Source organism: Bufo bufo, chromosome 2 (assembly GCF_905171765.1).
Source record: "Bufo bufo chromosome 2, aBufBuf1.1, whole genome shotgun sequence".
Classification (NCBI taxonomy): domain Eukaryota; kingdom Metazoa; phylum Chordata; class Amphibia; order Anura; family Bufonidae; genus Bufo; species Bufo bufo.
The window spans coordinates 2,770,192-2,786,201 of record NC_053390.1 but is presented as its reverse complement, the minus strand read 5'-3'; the positions used below and the strand labels follow the sequence as shown (position 1 = coordinate 2,786,201).

The window sequence follows — 16,010 nt, the reverse complement described above, 5'->3', positions numbered from 1 at the left end:
ATCTGTCCTGGATTACTCTTAAAAAAAGAATGGCATTGAAACCCTTGCTTGATCTTGTCCACAAAAACGGAATCCCCTATAGGTGGGGTTTTCCCTTTAGTCTCTGGGCACGAAAAAATGAAAATTCAGCAGTCCTGAAGAACCCTGAAGATCCTTCAGAGTTTTGTGCTCGATTAGCTATTACTCCTCCACAGCTACGTGATTGGGAATCGCCAGTCCACCTTCTTCCGATTCCAGTGACCTGGGCCACTATTGGACTCCGTAAAAGACGTCTATGACTATCAACTACTGAGAGCTGAACCGTGTCCTCCTCATGGACGGACTCTTGACAGGGTCACTATACTTACTCTGGTTTACTGTTTTGCACTTTTTCTTCCTTAAGCAGGTTCTTATGCTTTATAAGGGTGTTCACTTTAGGCTCCTTTCGTCTATGGAGTTCTGCGTAGGGGGAATCTCTTGTCTCCGGTTGAGGTTCAGCGGCTCCCGCTGTTCTCCCCTGAGTGAGTTCAGTACTTTGAGTCCTCCTTGCTTCAGTCTACCTGAACTCCATAGACATAAGGGCTTTGGTTTTACTATTTTTTTTATGTTACAATCAGTTCTTTTAGATTGTTTTACTGTTGACTATATCAGTCTTTCTATGGCTCTATACAACTCTGTCCTCTCTCTGTGTTCTACGTTGGGTCCTGTCCTTTGCTATCACCGCCAGGAGCAGCCTGGCACCTGTTTTTAGGGATTCCCCCTTATGTATTTTGGACACAATAATATGCCCCCCTTTTTAATATGTTTCCATGGCTAAGATTATGTCTTTAAATGTCAAGGGTCTGAACTTGAATCTTAAGAGACGCATTACCCTGCGGGAACTCCGTAGTTCCAAAGCTGACATTGTTCTTTTACAGGAGACACATCTGACATCCGAGGGTTCCTTTGCTTTTGCCAAGCACTGGTTCCCCAGAACTTACATGTCTCGGGCTGGTTCCAAGTCTGCGGGAGTTGCAATTTTGATCTCCAGATCCTGCCCACTTCAGGTCGACAAGGTAGACGCTGACCCTTTAGGTCAATACCTCATTCTACAAGGTACTCTGTATGATGTCGGATTGCAGCCCTGCGAGGGCTACGCTCCTAACTCAGGTCAGCTTACCTTCCTTTCCTCTCTTTTCTCCTCTCTCTCCTCTGATCAGGGGGAAGTTCAGCTAATAGGGGGAAACGTCAACGTCCCTTTTTCAGAATGCTCTAATAGGCTCACAACACCCCCTACACCAGTGTAAACACCTTTCTAGAGGTTTCTGTAAGCTTATCCATCTGCACTCTTTCTATGACCTCTCCTAGAGTGGTCAACCCTTCTGCCCACCAATATACATTTTAGTCCTATCCTCATCTTAAATACACTATAGGATCGATTATTTTTTTGACAATGTTATGGCCCTCAGGTCCTTAACTGACGCATCTATTGCCCCAATCACATGTTCAATATTTTTAGAAGTAACCCTTCCTTCTGCCCCTCTAAGAAACACCCACTGTAGACTGAATGACACTCTGCTAACTAACCCAGTGATTTGTGAGGAGCTGAGCTCCTCTTGTTCACAATACTTTGTGGAAAAAAACACCACTGCCCCCTCACCAGGTATCTTGTGGGAAGCACATAAAGTAGTGTTTCGTGGGGTGTTCATCTCTCTCTCTCCCAGGTTAAAAAAACGATAGAGAGGCTCAATTTCGGGAGTGTATCCACTCTCTTCAGAGGGCAGAAAGAACCCTTGCCTCCCACTTCACGATACGGGTATTGAATCAAATAATCAGTCTGCGCGTCCGCCTCCGGTCCCTAGCCCTGTCCACGACTGAATAGTTAATCCACTACGCTAGACAATGTTTTTTTGCCTATGGAAACAAAACGCACACCCTGCTGATCCGGCAGTTAAGAAAGCGTTCAGCGGCCTCTACCCCAAACACTATTAAAGATCAACAAGACACACTCCCATACCACCCCAATTCTATAGCTAACCTGTTCCGCACCTACTATACGACTCTGTATTCCCTTCCCTCTACTCTTCCTGCCAATGAAACACAGCGAAACGCACTTCTGGATGACTTCTTCTCAGAATGCCATCTCTCCTCGTTATCCCCTGAAGCCATTGCCCACTTAAACTAAGTCATCACAATAGATGAAATTAAAAAAACTATTGCAAACATGCCCAGTGGAAAATCGCCTGGCCCTGATGGACTTTCATATAATTACTTTAAAACATTTGGAGAATTGCTAACTCCCCACATGGCCATACTGTTTAATGGATTTCTGTGAGGAGATAGAATCCCTGACACTATGCTTGGTTCTTAGATAACCGTCATCCCCAAACCCGGTAAAGATCCCACCGACTGCTCGATCTACCAGACCTTAAAATATTTAAGAAGTTATTAGGCTGAATTTCTGACTCCACCATCTGATCCATAAAGATCAGGTGGGTTTTGTTCGGTTCCGCCAGGCAGGGGATAATCCCAGAAACTCCATTGACTTAAAAAACGCGACAGACAGAGGAGAATTTAAGGCCTTTCTACTCAGCTTAGATGCAGAAAAGGCCTTCGACCGCCTAAACTGGGACTTTATGTTTCGAACACTACACCATTTTGGCTTTAGAGGTCCATTTGTGTATGCTTTGAGGAGCCTGTACTCCTCTCCGGCAGCAGTGGTCAGGCTGCCACATGCCCACTCCCCCCCCCCCCTCTTGATATATAATGGGACACGGCAGGGGTGCCCTCTTTCTCCCCCCCTGCATGTACTCAGTATCGAACCCCTGGCTGCTTTAATAGGCAATAGCCCAGACATTTAGGGAATCCTGGTCAGGGATAAATCATTTTCCATCTCTGTCTTTGCCCACAACGTTCTGCTTACCTTAATTAACCCTTTCCTTTCCTCTCCCTTCCCAATCTGCATGTGGTTCTGAACAGATGTGGCAAGTTATCCAGTTATAAACGTAATACCACTAAGTCTGAGGCGCTATCGATTAATATCCCCCCCTGACAGACTTCATCTCCTCCAAGCTTGATTGTATAGCGGCCATAAAAATGTCTATTCTCCCAAAATACATGTACTTGTTTGAAACCCTCCAGGTGAGGGTGCCTGCCGCAGTCCGCTGTTCTATACAGTCCGCTTTTGTGAACTTTTTTTGGAATTACAAATGTCGCAGGTTTATCAAACAGATCTTTATTACCCTATACTATTTGGCAACGCATTTGAGGCATGTTGCATTCTGGTCTACGCTTCACTCATACAATCGCTGGACCGAGATTGAGCGGCTGTGGCTGGCACCAACCCACCTGGGAACTTTGATCTGGGCCCCCCTCTGACCTGCTCAGCCTTATGTTGTTTACTAGGGAGATCTGGTATAGGAACAGGATTAGGTACAATCTAGCTCCCCTCTTACTCTGTTTCTTTTCACTCCCCACCTCCCAGGAAGCTCTGGGGTGGAGATGGTTGGACCGTGGACGGCTGTAGGGTTCTATCGCCTTGTCGACCTGAAGGACCCTCTCTCTGCCCGGATACTGACCTTTGAAGAGCTCCAGGCTAATTTCTCCCTGCCGAGCACTTTAGCCTTTCAATATTGTACAATACTTCATTTTTGCTGGAGTGTCTTGGGATCGACTGAACTCCCAACCTTCTCCTCTTTCGAACACATATGTGCCTGAGGCCCCTCTTCTAAGGGTCTAATTTCTGATATATATCAGATCTTGACCTCTTCGGACTTTGCAGTAGATTACAAACATGCAAAAGTGGGAAGACTGGCTACAGAGGTAGCTCTCCCCAGACATATGGAGAACTGTGTGGAGACCGGCATATTCTAGTTCTACTTCCATACCTCACAAGGAGAACCAGTTGAACATTCTAATGTTCTGGTGTCACACACAACAAGTACTACATGCTATGAACCCGGGATTGCTAGATCTCTCTTGGAGATGCTCCCAACCGAAAGCCTCTATATTCCACATCTTTTGGTCTTGCCCATTTGGTTACAGGTCATTGGATTAGTACACGATGTCTTAGATGTTCATATCCCTAGAGACCCTCTGACACTCCTTTTGAATGTAGTACCAGATAAACTAGGGGGCCATGGCGCCAGGCTACTTCTCCACATACTAACTGCAGCCAAGTGCTTGATTGCTCTTCATTGGAGATGTCCTAACCCTCCTATGAGTTCTGATCTACACACCCAGGTACAGGACACTAGATTCTTGGAACACTCGGTTGCGCTCCAACGGAACACAACTGCCAAATTCCAGAAATGCTGGCATGCTTGGGACACTTGCAATCCAGTTGTAAAGACTGAAAGACTCTTTTTACTTTTATATACATGTATTTATGTTTGCGGTTTCTTTTTGTACTCTGTTACCTGGTTTGACTGTTCTGGACCGCTATCATAATAATACACTGTTTAGAAACCAAAAATGTAAAATTCAATAAAATAGAAATTGAAAAAAAAAAGTTAACACAGATGAATGGTGTCTTTATATTCATATATTGTGCTTGCGAATAAAGCAGTGATATGTAGGTTAGCTTTAGATAAGGTTAATAGGTTACTCAATGCCAAGTGTCTGCTGGAGTGGTGTAAAGCACGTCATCTGTCATCACCTTTTACATTACACTTCCACCTTTGTGGTAACAGTTTGGGAAGGCTCTTACATTATTCCTTCAGAGCCCCCAAAAACGTGTGGAAAACCTTCCCAGAAGAGTGTTGTTCGGGGTGTTATGGCCATTTTACACTCCCACGGTTATAGAAAAGGGGACCTCATAGAGCGTAGGTGTGCAGCTCCACCGCACTACTTACCACATGTGCCCAGTCATGTGATCACTAAGCCACACCCATTGTGTAAACAAGCTATAAAATGGCAGCTGGAACTAAGCATGATGGGACATCAGACGGCCTCTCATGACTGTTTACAGGATGGTTCATCTGGGTAACATTAGGTGATAACTGGACCTTTCCTTTTATGACTGGAATTTATTGACAAGTCCCAAGTCCACCGACATAATGAGTCTCAGATACTGGGTGAGTCATTCATACTGGGTGAGTCATTCATACTGGTTGAGTTATTCATACTAGTGGATTCACAAAAAACATTTGAATCCCAGATACTGGTTGAGCCATGGATACTTGTTGAATCTTGAATACTGGTTGACTCACAGGAACTGGTTGAATCCCAGAGATTGATTGAGTCTCTGACGCTAGTTAAAGGGGTTGTCACATCTCACCATTACTAGGAGAGACCCAGCCATGACCACCAGCCGGCCAGGAAACAGTGGAGTGCGCCAGTGCTCGCAGTTTCAGTAGCTCCCATTGCAGTGCATGGTAGATACGGAAACAGCGTAGAGTGGCAAGTGATATTATTTACGTAGCTCTCATGCACCACTACGAGAGCTACTAGAACACCGAGCACTGGCGCACTCCACTACTTCCCGGCCGGCTGTGTCTAATCTCGGCCTAGTAATGCGATATGACCCAACAGCTTTGAGTCGTGGGTGCTGGTTATGTCTTGCATACTGGTTGAGTCACAGACACTGGCAGAGTCCTGGTTACTGGTTAAGTATAGGGTAAGGTTATTTATCAGATACTTGTTGACTCACAGACACTGGCTGATTCCCGGTTACTGGTTATGTACGGGATACTTTTTGAGTCACAGACAATGACTAAGTCCCGGTTACTGGTTATGTATAGGATACTGGCTATCTATAGGATACTTGATAAGTCACAGACACTGGCTGAGTCCCGGTTACTGGTTTTGTTTAGGATACTAGCTATCTATAGGATACTTGATAAGTTATAGACACTGGTTAAGTCCCGGTTAATGGTTATGTTTATGATACTGGCTATCTATAGGATACTTGATAAGTCACAGACACTGGCTGAGTCCCGATTATTGGTTATGTATAGGATACTCATCTATAGATACTTGTTGACTCACAAACACTGCCTGAGTCCCAGTTACTGTTTATCTATAGGATACCAGTTGAGTCACAGACGCTGGATGAGTCCCTGATACTGGTTATCTATCAGATACTGATTGAGTCACAGACACTGGCTGAGTCCCGGTTACTGGTCATCTATAGGATACCAGTTGAGTCACAGACGCTGGATGAGTCCCGGTTACTGGTCATCTATAGGATACCAGTTGAGTCACAGACGCTGGATGAGTCCCGGTTACTGGTTATCTATCAGATACTGATTGAGTCACAGATACTGGCTGAGTCCTGGTTACTGGTCATCTATAGGATACCAGTTGAGTCACAGACACTGGTTTCGTCCCAGTTACTGGTCATCTATAGGATACCAGTTGAGTCACAGATACTGGCTTCGTCCCAGTTACTGGTCATCTATAGGATACCAGTTGAGTCACAGACACTGGCTGAGTCCCGTTTACTGGTTAAGTCATAGATACTGTCCCAGTAATACTAGTCACTGGTACATGGTGACTTGCAGACGATACTAGACAGACAAGATCTGAGAAAATCTTCAAAACAAGAAACAGGAAGAAGCTTCTAAAGTGAGAAATGGATCCGAGACCCTTCTGATTATTGACCTCAGTACCGGACCTCAGATAATCCGGCAGATTTGACTGGAGTCTCCCACCATGGCGAGTAGCCTCCAGATTCGGGCAACACTAGTTCTATAGAGTGCAGATCTGGACACACAGGGCTATTCTTAGAGAAGCAATGCTTAGCTGTGGCCTTCACATCCAAGGCCCCATAGAAAGGATGTAGACATACTGAAAGTGGAAGGAAGATAAGACGATAAAAAGCTGGAGAACGGTGGAGTCTTCTTACCTTGTGCTCTTGTGACACTGGCCAGGAACAGTCCCAGGAATATCCATATGGAGCTCATTCTCTTTGAAGTAAGGTTCAGTACCAGGGATGGTAATGGAGACTGTATTGTCCCAACCACAGCTCAGCTTCACTAGACTGATGAGGGAGGAAGACTCTGTCCTGCTGGTCTCTGGGAGGAGAATGATCTTTGGATCTTGTGTGTGGAGCAGATAATGTGTCTTTCCTGATAACAAGGCGGAAGACAAAAGAGGAAGATTTATGAGGCTGATTCATGTACAAAGATAAGAACCAGTCCCTGACACCAGCAAAGAGGAGAGGCCACCACCAGGTGAGCTGCTGGGAGGGAACAGGATTCAATGTGTGACACCATGAGATGTATGATCACATTACCTGGTATTATATACTGTATCCTATCATATATTATCACATTACCTGGTATTATATACTGTATCATATCATATATTATCACATTACCTGGTATTATATACTGTATCCTATCATATATTATCACATTACCTGGTATTATATACTGTATCCTATTATATATTATCACATTACCTGATATTATATACTGTATCATATCATATATTATCACATTACCTGGTATTATATACCGTATCATATCATATATTATCACATTACCTGGTATTATATACTGTATCATATCATATATTATCACATTACCTGATATTATATACTGTATCGTATCATATATTATCACATTACCTGGTATTATATACTGTATCCTATCATATATTATCACATTACCTGATATTATATACTGTATCATATCATATATTATCACATTACCTGGTATTATATACTGTATCATATCATATATTATCACATTACCTGGTATTATATACTGTATCGTATCATATATTATCACATTACCTGGTATTATATACTGTATCCTATCATATATTATCACATTACCTGATATTATATACTGTATCATATTATATATTATCACATTACCTGGTATTATATACTGTATCATATCATATATTATCACATTACCTGGTATTATATACTGTATCCTATTATATATTATCACATTACCTGATATTATATACTGTATCGTGTTATTATATTATCATATTATCTGATATTATATACTGTATCCTATTATATATTATCACATTACCTGGTATTATATACTGTATCCTATTATATATTATCACATTACCTGGTATTATATACTGTATCATATCATATATTATCACATTACCTGGTATTATATACTGTATCCTATTATATATTATCACATTACCTGATATTATATACTGTATCCTATTATATATTATCACATTACCTGGTATTATATACTGTATCATATATTATCACATTACCTGGTATTATATACTGTATCCTATTATATATTATCACATTACCTGGTATTATATACTGTATCCTATTATATATTATCACATTACCTGGTATTATATACTGTATCGTATCATATATTATCACATTACCTGGTATTATATACTGTATCCTATTATATATTATCACATTACCTGATATTATATACTGTATCCTATTATATATTATCACATTACCTGGTATTATATACTGTATCCTATCATATATTATCACATTACCTGGTATTATATACTGTATCCTATTATATATTATCACATTACCTGGTATTATATACTGTATCCTATTATATATTATCACATTACCTGGTATTATATACTGTATCCTATTATATATTATCACATTACCTGGTATTATATACTGTATCCTATTATATATTATCACATTACCTGGTATTATATACTGTATCCTATTATATATTATCACATTACCTGATATTATATACTGTATCCTATTATATATTATCACATTACCTGATATTATATACTGTATCCTATTATATATTATCACATTACCTGGTATTATATACTGTATCATATATTATCACATTACCTGGTATTATATACTGTATTGTATTATATATTATCACATTACCTGATATTATATACTGTATCCTATTATATATTATCACATTACCTGGTATTATATACTGTATTGTATTATATATTATCACATTACCTGATATTATATACTGTATCGTATTATATATTATCACATTACCTGATATTATATACTGTATCGTATTATATATTATCACATTACCTGATATTATATACTGTATCGTATTATATATTATCACATTACCTGGTATTATATACTGTATCGTATCATATATTATCACATTACCTGGTATTATATACTGTATCCTATTATATATTATCACATTACCTGATATTATATACTGTATCCTATTATATATTATCACATTACCTGATATTATATACTGTATCGTATTATATATTATCACATTACCTGATATTATATACTGTATCGTATTATATATTATCACATTACCTGGTATTATATACTGTATCCTATTATATATTATCACATTACCTGGTATTATATACTGTATCCTATTATATATTATCACATTACCTGGTATTATATACTGTATCCTATTATATATTATCACATTACCTGGTATTATATACTGTATCCTATTATATATTATCACATTACCTGATATTATATACTGTATCCTATTATATATTATCACATTACCTGGTATTATATACTGTATCATATATTATCACATTACCTGGTATTATATACTGTATTGTATTATATATTATCACATTACCTGATATTATATACTGTATCCTATTATATATTATCACATTACCTGATATTATATACTGTATACTATTATATATTATCACATTACCTGGTATTATATACTGTATCCTATCATATATTATCACATTACCTGATATTATATACTGTATACTATTATATATTATCACATTACCTGGTATTATATACTGTATTGTATTATATATTATCACATTACCTGATATTATATACTGTATCGTATCATATATTATCACATTACCTGGTATTATATACTGTATATTATTATATATTATCACATTACCTGATATTATATACTGTATATTATTATATATTATCACATTACCTGATATTATATACTGTATCCTATTACGTTATTGTATTACCTAATATATACTGTATCATAATACGTTATATTATCATATTATCTGATGGTATTATATACTGTATCATAATACGTTATATTATCATATTATCTGATGGTATTATATACTGTATCATAATACGTTATATTATCATATTATCTGATGGTATTATATACTGTATCGCTACAGGAGTGGGGGTTGCAAGACAGGAAGGGGTTGTGAAGTTTTTTTGGGGGAAGGGAAATTTAAAAATGTTCTGTGGGGCCCAGTTATTTCTAGTTACGCCACTGCCTACAGTAATACAAAATGGGAACAGACATGGCAGATAATGTGCCCCCACAATTACACATGGTGCTGGTCTTGTGTGCCCCCCATATGTAGTGCCCTGGAGCAGGGGCACTTTGAAGTCTGGAGATTTATGGACATTTGCCTGTTCCCCCTATGTAAAGTCATCAACTTCTCACTTTATTTCACTTTAAAGGGTTACCTTGCACTGACTTATACTGTTTAATACTGTGTAACTGCATTTTATATGTTTGTTGTCATATATATCCCGTTTATTTGCAAGGCTCTGTGGAAAAGGTTAATGAATACTGAGAGACTTTGGGGACTTTCTAGCTCATAATGAGAAACTGGTGATGTTACACAGCTACCACAAGGGTTAAAGGGGTTCAGCCATGAACCCAGACCTCAGCTCCCCTTCACTCTTCTAGTAAAACCCCCACCTCTGTGATTGTCGGGGTCCCAATTGAAGTGTCCTTATGAGCTCTCAGAGAGCTGACACAGACACACTGCTGAATCCGATTCTCTCTTTTTTATTCCACACAAACATACATCTTTATAACACTACAGATAATCATAGACAAATCTGGCCTCCGCCAAGGGGGTGGAAAACTAGTGATTTAATTGGTTATTCATAAAAGGCAATACTTCCGCACCATACTAACAGAATTCTTATAATTGAAAAGTTTCTGCAGCATCTTATCTCAAGATTAGCATTCTCCAGCAGCACATCCCTAAACTCAGAAGGAACATAACTCTCTCTTGTAAGGGAGCGAGGGGGCGGCTACCTTGGCCCTGCAGCTGGGAACATTTGATCTACAGTATACACACAGAGACTCCCTACATCCTTCCAGCTGGCTCATTAATTTGCAACATATATATAAGATGGAAGAAATACTCATACAAAATGGATTCTCATCCCTCCCAGCATCTAGGAGTATTTCCTTGCTCCGATGCCCCCCTTTCCTTGCGTTGCATTGCTTAGGGCAAGGTCTGTTTGTTGTGAGCAGGTGACATGCCGGGTTTCACATCATTATGCTAGGTGGAGACTTCCATCTAGCAAGGAGCCCAGTGACATCACTGCCACAAATAGGTGGTGTATAGCACTGTTCTGGGCTGTTTTAGTGGCGCGTATCACTACTGTTACCCAGCGTAGCATTGGGGCCACCCCAAACCTGGCCACTGCATCCATTCATTCATGATGGCAGTAGGACTGGATCCATGATGTTCTGGACATACTGAAGGATAGTCAGTGCTCCCTTTAAGAATAGTAGATAATGGCGTCCCCCACCATGACACCTGGGGCTGGTCCTGTGTGTCTCTGCACTATGCATGATGACAGTAGGACTGGATCTTTGATGTCCTGGACATACTGAAGGCTGGTCGATGTTCTCTCCACCAGATGGGAACGGCCATGGTAGATAATGGCGTCCCCCACCATGACACCTGGGGCTGGTCCTGTGTGTCTCTGCACTATGCATGATGACAGTAGGACTGGATCTTTGATGTCCTGGACATACTGAAGGCTGGTCGATGTTCTCTCCACCAGATGAGAACGGCCATGGTAGATAATGGCGTCCCCTACCATGACACCTAGTGCTGGTCCTGTATGTCTCCACACTATGCATGATGACAGTAGGACTGTATCCATGATGTCCTGGTCATACTGAAGGCTGGTCAATGTTCCCTTTAACAATACTAGACAGGAACAGACATGGTAAATAATAGCACCTCCCACCATCACACCTGGTGTAGGTCCTGTGTGTCCACACTATACATGATAGCAGTAGGACGGGATCCTTGTTTTTTTTAATGCAACATCTTTTAGGTGTGAATTTTTAAGTGCACATATTGAATTCTACCAGAATATAATATTATGGATGACCATCACCCAATTCTCTAATCCCCTGGTATGTCTGTACTGAACCTTACTGCTCCACCCAGCTTTCCTCAAGTCTGATTGCTCACAATTCTCATCTTTCCTTCTTCTGATCACCTGGTATGTCTGCACTGAACTTTAATGTCTCTATTTGCCTGCTAGGATTATTGAGTATTCCTTATATTGACTATTTCCCCCTGTATCTGGTCCTCCTTTGTTGAGGTCAGATGTTGCCCCCTCCCCCCTTGTTCACACCTGATTGCACACTGAGTGGTATAAATCTAAGTCCTGAGGTTTTTCAGACCTTGGTCTTTTCAATGCAACTTCTTTTAAGTAAATATATTGAGTTATACCTGAAAGGAACCAAAGGTAATTACAGAAATAGTTAATGCAAATAATGTTTAAATTTTTTATATTTTCCCACTCTTCCAAAACCTCCTGAAATACCCCACATCCCTTCACCCAGCAAGGAACTATTTATCTCTCCCTCCATCTTAGCTACTCATCTGACGCTTGCACAAACCTGCTTGGACACATAAAACACTTCCTTCCCAAACACACACAGATACCTCATGCCCTCTGTTATTCTCACCTACTAACACATTCTCTGCTTCTCCTTATTGCTGCTGATATCTCTCCAAATCCAGGCCCCCCTCAGCAAATCCCCACTATCACCTCTATCTCCCACTACCGATCTCTTTCTACAAATTTCTGCAACCCCTTAAACCTAATAACCATTCCTCTGACCCCTGCTTCCTTGCAGGAGCATTATGGAATGCACGCTCTGTCTGTAACAAACTCTCCTACATTCATGACCTCTTTATCTCTCACGAACTTTCCTTTCTGGGTCTCACAGAAACATGGCTGACACCCTCTGACACCTCTTTCCCTGCTACACTCTCATTTAGTGGATTTCATTTCACTCACACACCCCACCCCGGCTGCAAACATGGTGGAGGAGTTGGGCTTCTCCTATCGGACAACTGCTGCTACAGCCCAACTCCACTGCCACCCTCCATTACGCTCAACTCATTTGAAGTACACTCGCATCTACTCTCCCCCAACCTCCAAGTAGTTGTCATTTACTGCTTCCCAGGCCCATCTTTATCGACCACTATCATGGGTGACTTCAACATCCCTATTCACACTTGCCACTTAGCCACCTCTAAACTTCTAGCACTGCTCCTTCAGCCCCTCACAGTGGTCCTCCACTCCCACCCACACAGATGGTCACACTCTGGATCTTATCTGTACCCACCTCTGCTCCCTATCTAACCTTTCTAACTTGGCTCTCCCCCTACCTTATCACAACCTACTCACCGCCTCTTCCGCTGCTCCTCCGGTCCACACAATAACCCCCCCGCCAGGAACCTTAAATATCTTAACTTTCGCTTGCTTTCTGACTCTCTTCTACCGCTCTATACCATATGTTTCCTCCAGGACGCAGATGTTGCCACCACTCTGTATAACACCACAAAAGGTACAGCTCACTGTCAACAGACAACCCTGGCCCTCTAGCCTGACCAAAGAACTAAGACAAGGTTCCAGAGCTGCTGAGCGGCGATGGAAGAAATCCCATTCTAATGGGCACTTCATCACATTCAAGAAATCCCTCCTCATTTTCAAATCGATCACTTGCTGCTGCAAAACAGGCCGTCTGCACGTCTCTCATATCTTCCCTGTCTCTCAACCCTAAACAACTTTTTAATGCGTTTAACTCTATACTCTGTCCCCCATTGCCCCCAACCTCACCTCTCATCTCACCCAAGGACTTTGCACAGTCCCCACAGCCCCTCTACACAACTACTCAGTCCTCTTCCCCCAAAACCTGCTTCTCCACCATTACAGAGGAAAACCCTTCCCCCCTACTCTCCAGATCACATCTCACCACCTGTGCACTTGACCCCATCCCATCTCACCACAGTGTTTATCCCAGCCCTAACTCATCTCTTCAACTTATCAATAACCACATGTGTCTTCCCCTCTGGTTTTGAAAATGCTACCATTACACCCATCCTCAAAAACTCTTCCCTTGACCGATCTTCTTTGTCTAGTTATCACCCCATATCGCTTTTCCCATATGCCTTTAAAACTACTTGAACAACATGTCCACCTTGAACTCTCCTCTAACCTCTCTTCCTGCTCCCTCTTTGACCAGCTACAATCTGGTTTCGGACCCCACCACTCGACTAAAACTGCCTTTACCAAAGTCACCACCGACCTGCTAACGGCCCAAATAAAAAAAAAACATTACTCTGTCCTCCTACTCTTTCACCTGTCCTCTGCCTTCTATTTTACTCTGTCCTTCTCCTTCTGGACCTGTCCTCTACTTTCTAGATTTCTCTGTCCTCCTCCTCCTTGACCTGTCCTCTGCCTTTGACACTGTCGACCACTCCCTTCTGTTACAAACTCTATCATCTCTTGGCATCACTGACCTGGCCCTCTCCTGGATCACATTAAACGTCACAGACCAGACATTTAGCGTCTCCCACTCTCACACCACCTCCTCGTCTCATTTCCTCTCTGTTGGTGTCCCGCAAGGCTCTGTCCTAGGACCTTTGCTCTTCTCTATATACACTTTCGGCCTGGGACAGCTCTTAGAGTCCCATGGCCTTCAGTATCACTTTTATTCTGACGACAAATCTACCTCTCTGGTCCAGACATTACCACCTTACTATCAAGAATCCCACAATGCCTATCCTCCACATCCTCCTTCTTGTCTTATCACTTTCTTATGCTTAACATGGATAAAACAGAATTCATCATCTTTCCTCCATCTTGCTCAACCCCAACCCCCCAACAGACCTATCTATTATGATTAATGGCTACACACAGCTAAGGCGTCCACAACCTGTCCCCTCCCTACATCTCTGAGCAACTTTCCTGATACATCCCCACACTTAATCTCCTATCCTCATAAGACCTCCTCCTCTCCTCTTATCCTATCTTCCCACAATCGCCTCCAAGATTTCTCCCGTGCACCCCCCACACTCTGGAACTCGCTACCCCAACACATCAGACTCTCACCTACAGTGGAATCCTTCAAAAGAAAACTGAAAACCCACCTGTTCAGACAAGCTTACAACAAGTGACCCTGCCACAGCTATACCATCATGACCAGTTTTACCCTCTCCTATTGTGTCCTTTCTCCATATGTTGTAAATTGTAAGCCTCACGGGCAGGGTCCTCTCTCCTTCTGTACCAGTTTGTATCTCATCTTGTTCATGCTTATTGCAACTGTTTGTATTATGTATGTGCACCGCTTATCATATGTACAGCGCCACGGAAGGAATGGTGTCCAGCACATACTGATGGCTGGTCAATCTTCCCACCACCAATAGCAGATGGGAACGGCCATGGTAGATAATGGCGTTTCCCCACCATCACAAGTGGGGCTGGTCCTGTGTGTCTCTGCACTATATATGATGGCAATAGGATTGGATCCATGATGTCCTGGACATACTGAAGGCTGGTCAATGTTCCATCCACCAATACCAGACAGGAACGGCCATGGTAGATAATGGCGCCCCCCATCATGTCACCTGGGGCTGGTCCTCTGTGTCTCCACACTATACATGATTACAGTAGGACTAGATCCATGATATCCTGTACGTACTGAAGGCTGGTCAATGTTCCCTCCACCAATACCAGACGAGAACAACCATGGTAGATAATGACACCCCCAACCATGACACCTGGGGCTGGTCCTGTGTGTCTCTGCACTATACATGATGGCAATAGGACTGGATCCATGATGTCCAGGACATACTGAAGGCTGGTCAATGTTCCATCCACAAATACCAGACAGGAACGGACATAGCAGATAATGGCGCCCCGCACCATGATTGTGCTGGTTTTGTGTTTCTCTGCATTATACATGATGGCAGTAGGACTGGATCCATGATGTCCTGGACATACTGAAGGCTGATCTATGTTCTCTCCACCAGTACCAGACAGGAACGGCCATGGTAGATAATGGTGCCCCCCACCATGACACTTGGGG

At 41.8% G+C, this 16,010-nt stretch overlaps 1 protein-coding gene across 1 annotated transcript in view; it reads right to left on the bottom strand.

Annotated features, from left to right (window-relative positions):
* The window catches only part of LOC120991288 (protein AMBP-like), a 31,668-nt gene extending 24,628 nt beyond the window's left edge, over positions 1–7,040 (bottom strand). The window contains exon 1 of the mRNA XM_040420131.1: positions 6,806–7,040. Coding sequence (XP_040276065.1) covers positions 6,806–6,863 — 58 coding nt within the window. The 5' untranslated portion in view covers positions 6,864–7,040. The remainder of the gene's footprint in view (positions 1–6,805) is intronic.
* Positions 7,041–16,010: the final 8,970 nt, after the last annotated feature.